Source organism: Alosa sapidissima, chromosome 4, assembly GCF_018492685.1.
Source record: "Alosa sapidissima isolate fAloSap1 chromosome 4, fAloSap1.pri, whole genome shotgun sequence".
In the NCBI taxonomy this organism is placed as follows: domain Eukaryota; kingdom Metazoa; phylum Chordata; class Actinopteri; order Clupeiformes; family Clupeidae; genus Alosa; species Alosa sapidissima.
The window spans coordinates 10,571,206-10,577,490 of NC_055960.1; the positions used below are offsets into that span (position 1 = coordinate 10,571,206).

General features: G+C 40.7%; 1 protein-coding gene across 1 annotated transcript; it reads left to right on the top strand.

Annotated features, from left to right (window-relative positions):
- Positions 1–173: 173 nt before the first annotated feature.
- On the top strand, positions 174–1,532 carry LOC121706979 (odorant receptor 131-2-like). The gene is made up of 2 exons (XM_042089160.1): positions 174–268; positions 524–1,532. Exon 2 carries the CDS (start codon positions 555–557, stop codon positions 1,530–1,532), a length of 978 nt encoding a protein of 325 aa, XP_041945094.1. The 5' UTR covers positions 174–268; positions 524–554.
- Positions 1,533–6,285: the final 4,753 nt, after the last annotated feature.

Consider the following 6,285-nt stretch of genomic DNA (forward strand, 5'->3'; position numbering starts at 1 on the left):
AGGAGTACATAAATAAAGAAGCATTCAAAAAGAGTATGATCAATTCAACTGAGACCTAACTGTTTTGATTTTAGTCTTCAGGTCTCATGACACCTGGTTAATCCCACTCACCTAACTGGTGAAACACAGCCTATAAAAGAGCAGGTAACAACTTCTGAAGCTCAGTCAGGTAACTCTGACTGAGGTAAGCTGTGTTATGTCAGCCATGTGGTGTGTTCACCATGCTATCCATATATACTGCTTTGGTGTGAACTCTGAATGCAAAAAAGTAATACTAGTTGAGCAAAATCATCTAACATGTTGTTATAATTGATGTATTTACAATACATTCCCCCAAGTAAAAGTTGTTGTGAAATAGCAAAAATATGTGACTTCATAGATATAAAATAGACTGCACAATCCTAAACTGACTGCTAAATATGACTTTATTTATTTATGTATTTGTATTTGTACATGTCCATCAAGGTTCTTCTTCCACAAATATATTGTTTAATGTGTATATTTCCACTTTACTGCATTTCAGGAAGCTAAACTGGGAGGCTTGTTGTGCAAACATGAATTCCACCTTGGTCTCCCTGTCAGGTAACTTCACTGTTCCAAACAAGTCTTTCCCAAAAGACAGCTTCAGTGCGGCACTGACCAAAAACATTGTGTCCATGTTGGTGTGGCTGGCCCTTAGCGTCATCAATGGCAGCATGGTCACGACCTTCCTGCGCCACAACTTCTTCTACGAGGACCCACGCTACATCATGTTTATCTTCATGGTGCTGAACGACGCGGTGCAGCTGAGCCTGGTGACGGCGCTTTACGTGGTGAGCTACGCCTTCTCGCGCATCCACGCCTCCGTGTGCAGCGTGCTCATCATCGCCGCCACCACCACCACCCGCGCCACGCCTCTCATCCTGGCCGGCATGGCCATCGAGCGCTACATATCCATTTGCTTCCCGTTGCACTATGGCCACATTTGCACGCTCAGCCGCACGCTGCGGCTCATCCTGGCCATTTTGGCGCTGACCACCGCGGTGCCCTTTACCGACCTCTTCATCACACTGGCCAACAAGCCGCTGGCCCATTTCTACGCCTACATCTTCTGTGACCATGCCATACTGTTTGGGGACTACTCCATCTATGTAAAAAACTGCATAGTGGACACTGTCTATTTCTCGTTTGTCTTCCTCACGCTGTTTTATACCTACTGCAAGATCATGCTGACCGCCAGGGCTGCCTCCACTGACTACATCTCGGTGAAGAGGGCCCGTAACACTGTACTGCTGCACGGCGTTCAGCTGCTGCTGTGCATGCTGGCCTTTGTAGTTCCCTCCATGCAGACCCCTCTCATCCGCCTCTTCCCCATGCACCACCTGGAGATCCGCTACGTCAACTATCTGCTGGTCTACATTATCCCACGCTTCCTCAGTCCCATGATCTACGGCTTCAGGGATGAGAAGTTCCGCAAGTACTGGCTGCGCTACCTGACATGCAGGACGAAAAAAGTCAGGCCCTCTATTAAAGTCAATGTAAAAGTGGGGTGAACATGTCAGAGGTCAAAACGCAACAGCACAGGTATTACTTTACAGTGTTATACACTAATGAACAGGCCCTGAGAGAGTATGGAAGTGATTTCATAAAGCAAGTCATCACATCATGAGAAGAGGGGTGAAAGGGCAAAGCATCCAGCTGTTTATATGAATCTACTGTGTAGCAGCCTTTTAACTGTAATGTATGTAAAACTATTTTTTGACAACTGAGCTTATGATTTATTTGAGGTACATGAAACTCTCTGTCTACTGTCTTCATTTGACATTAATATAGCTTTTGTAATATAACTATTGCCATAGAAACTGTCTTGTCAATTGTGCTTGCATTAGAAGTGTATTCTGACAATTAAAATACACATGGTTTTAATGACTATCATTTCATTATGATTTTGAAACTAAATTCGACAATGACAATATTGCAACAGTTTTAAGAGATGTATTTCCTCTTTTTAGCCCATAAACCCCAGACTGTTGATCTACAAAATGGATTGATAATTGTTAAATTGACTATAAAAATGTATCATATTTGAAATGTACATTCTTGAATCCTACTAACAGCAAATTCTGCCAATAGTCTTATGTTCCATTCATCTGAGTGCAATGTGTCTTGTAAGCACACATCACATTATGCCAATGTATCAAGAGCATCCTATGCTGTTTTTAAGCTATCACTGTGGTACATTTATCACAGTGGTAAACAGACTAAGACAATTGAGACAATATTTGTTAGTTTATAGGTAGAGAACAGAACACTTACTTACTGCTTTATATCATTTGATATTGTGATAGGTCACTGTTAACTGCACCACACCAAACAGCTTTGATATTGCCTAAATATTATGTGCATCTTGTTTTTCCTCAGAGCATTTTTATGCTATCAATATATTTCACTTTTCAGCAGACAAGGCCCTATCCTCTAGACTGCCACAAATGAAAAGACATGTATAGCTGTAACAAGAGTAGATGTCAAGCTGATACACTAGGTAAGAGTTTGCCAACATAAAATTGACAAACTATTGTATAATTCAGTAATCACAAACTTAATCCCTGTGATTGTATTGGAACATATTGAAAACCAAGCCCCTAGTCTAAAATATTGTACAAAACTGTTCCTGGAGTGTGAATTAAATACTTTTGTTGACTGGGATCAAAATAACATGTAAAGACAGGATTCCACCCAATGTTTGATAATATGTAGAAGCAAAATATGTAAATGGAAAATAGCCTATGCGTAAAAACTTGATAAATAGCCCAGTCTTTTATTTGCTTCATTCGTCGAACTCAAGCTGCTTATATTTGGGTCAGGCATCTATAACGGCCAGGGTTTACTTCTTTTCAAATAAAACTTTTGCTTAGCAAAGATGAGAAATACTATTTATACTACATATTGATTATGGTATAAGTATGGAGCTGTTACGGCCAGTAGGCCAGAGGTACTGGTTGGACCCCGAAGTAGGACACAAGCAAAAATGGTAACGGGTTAAACTGTGATTTAATGTTCAGTGAAAAACCGCTTCAAGCAAACAGCAGGCAATGGCAGAGCACAATTGAAAGTCAAAGAGTGAGCACAACACACAAGGTCCAGGGCAAACAATCCAAAAACAGTAATCCAAAATCGTGGTCAGAGATCAGTCCAAAGTTCAGTAACAAAGTTCAGTCCAAAAAGGTCAAAACGTAATTCCACAGGGAGAGGAGGGAGAGGAGGGAGAGGAGGGAGAGGAGGGAGAGGAGGGAGAGGCGCCGTTACATCCAGATGACATAGCACGATAACTCCGCACTGAAGGATTCCAAGAGCCCAGCCTAAATACTGTGCCTGATTAAGTAATCAGACACAGGTGTGCTGAGCAGCAGAGCAGGGGGACAGGTGATGCAGTAGGTCAGCAGCAAAACATGGCATGGAGTTGACCACCTGGGAATGGAGCACCTAAAAGTGCCGCCAGCCAGGTAGGTACAGGAAAACCCGGCTCAGGATCTGAAAGGTCCTGGATGATTCATGACAGGAGACCTATTTGAGTTTTATGGCCACCAAAGGTAGGGAGTCACCTCTTTCACCTTTCTTTATCATGCTGGTAAATTTTTGGCTCAAGGGCCACATTGGGTTAATAAAGAAATTGGCCTACAATAGAGATTTTAATCGCAATATGCATGTTGATGATGCAACTGTCCAAAAAAGACAGCCACCCTCACTATCACTATTTGACAAAGTAATTTTGTTTTCAAATATTAATTGCTTAAAAAATACTGCTAATTTGGTGCTGTTTAACTATTTATAAATGATGAACTGTCACTTGTCAACAATGTCAAGCCAGCTGGAACCTGCCGCTCGCTCTCTCTCTCTCGTGCGCGCTCAGAGCGTTCCCAATTAAATGGAGTAGCATAACGTTCAAGTTAGATCTGCTGCAATTGAGATTACAAAGAGTGTCATCTCTATAACATGATGTTTTGATATTGACATTGTAAATGTTCTCTAAGAGTGAAAAGCAGTTTGCAGTAGGCTAAAGCTACTTCTTTTCTTATTCAACATCTTTCACGTAAGGGATAATGTATAGAACGCCGGTCATTATTGGGAAAATAAGTCCCGACAGAGCGAACCAGACTGTTTTTCCGCCCTGAAGGGACTTCATTTTCCCAATAATGACCGGCGTTCTATACATTATCCAGCTTATTACACGGCTACTTGCCAAAACAAAATAATAACCTCCCCACGATATGACTTTAGCCTACATAGCCTAGCCTATTTGTTACCGTTCATCGTGGCATTTGCTGAGAAACAAATACTGTTGTTCGCAACAACACACTCTGAAATTGAAACATTCTTAAGAACACAGCTGATCAACCGTCTGCTTTCACTTTTGAATGAAGTTCCAGTCCTTGCGTAGTGATATGAAAGACCTGAATTAGAAGCACAAACTCCGTTGCCATTGACAACGGTCATAATTTTTTTCAGAGGTCCTTTCCTTGAAAATAATGACCGCTAGAACTTTTGGAAATCCCATTCAAGTCAATGGACCGTTCTACTTGCATTGTGAAGAGCCGTGTAATGATATAAAATACAAACCTTTAACTGCCTGATATTTTTCTGGCGTTAGAGGAGGTTTGGCCACAGCAGGATTTCATCCTGTTGCAGATCTTCCCCTCAGTGGACCGTAGTCTAAGAACCATGGACACCCCCAGACTGCAACACACAGGTTCTTGCAGAATCTGGAGTCGTTTTTGGACCCCTGAATCCATGCCCATGACCGAGAGGACACATATGCTCCACCACCAAGATGTATCTAAGAGGGAAAAAGAGTAAAGATCCAATTCCAACTAATTAAGTTCCAAACATTTAATTGTGTTTTTTACTCCTCTTAATTAGTCATGGGTATGTTTTGGGCTTAATTAGTCATGGGTATGTTCCAATGACTTGAATGGGATTTCCTGATGTTCTGCAGGAAAAAGTAATTACCGCTGAAACACATAATTCCCACTGTCAATGGTGTGATATCTGCTAGTTATTTTTTACCCTATTCACCTGTAGTGTCTCGTCTTATATTCACCACATTGGACAAGAAAGTTTTAATATCGAAAATTGCCCAAGGGATATCACCGGGCACCATCTCTAAAAAAAACAAACAAACAAAAAAAACGGTTCACCTAGGCTATATTATGGCATTTGGCTGCCGGACTATCAGCTGTGTTCTAAAGAATGTTTGATTCAGTTTCAGCTAGGGGTGCACCGATCCGATATTTGGATCGGATATCGGCCCCGATATTGACAAAATTGCTGGATCGGGGATCCAAAAAATTAGGAGATCCATGGGCCGATCTGAATTTACTTCAACTTCAAAGACTGAGCCTTGACACGCAACCAGCCTGCCACTAAATAGTCAAGATTTCTTCTGGTGTTTGTCATTAGGCTACATCATTGTCTTTACAGTCTGCCCGTCATTATATGTCTGATTTACTATTCATTATTTTATTAACCCTTTAGGCGCCAGAGGTTTTTTTCTCGAAACGTTCGATTTTGACATCTTCATTTCAAAAGGCTATATCTTTCTGTAAATTAGAGAAATATTAAGGATGACCCAAAGTTTATGTAGGGATTAAATGTTTATATCTAATTTGCATATTATGACGTCATATGGTGGCGGCCATCTTGGATTATAGAATTTTTATGAAAAGTCGCATGTTTGAATGATAAAATGCACCACTTCTTTCCCCCCAAAATGTCCCTCACCTTCTGTATGCTATATTGCACAATACTGAATGCTCAGGTAAATACTAAGTAGTAAACAAACTGTGTAAATCATTACTAATAAATGGCAGAAACAAACCAAATGCATGTAGCGGTAGGCTGGCCTTTTGCTGTAGAGATTTTCCATTTACTACATACAGTAGGCACTCTGATTCCATGTATGGGGCACATATATATTATTCAGATGACACACAAACACAAGTAGACAAGACCTGTTTAGTTCAAAAGCTCACTTGCCACGGCAAGGCACAGATCAGGAGTGAGATAACGAGACAAGACAAGAGACAATGTTAGTATTTGTTTTCTTTTTGTTGTTTTTTTCTTAGCTGACAAAGACACACACATCACAAGGACATGAACACACAAAAAAGAACACATATGTCCTAAATGGTCAGGGAAATAGATAATCAACAGTGTAAATCATTACTAATAAATGGCTGACCATTTTTTTTTTTATGTAGCAGGCCTTTTGCTGTAGAGATGATGACTATCCATATCCTATCCATACAG

Excerpts from the sequence above, each read along its gene's own strand:
- LOC121706979 (XM_042089160.1), top strand. The coding sequence starts at position 555 with ATGAATTCCACCTTGGTCTCCCTGTCAGGTAACTTCACTGTTCCAAAC.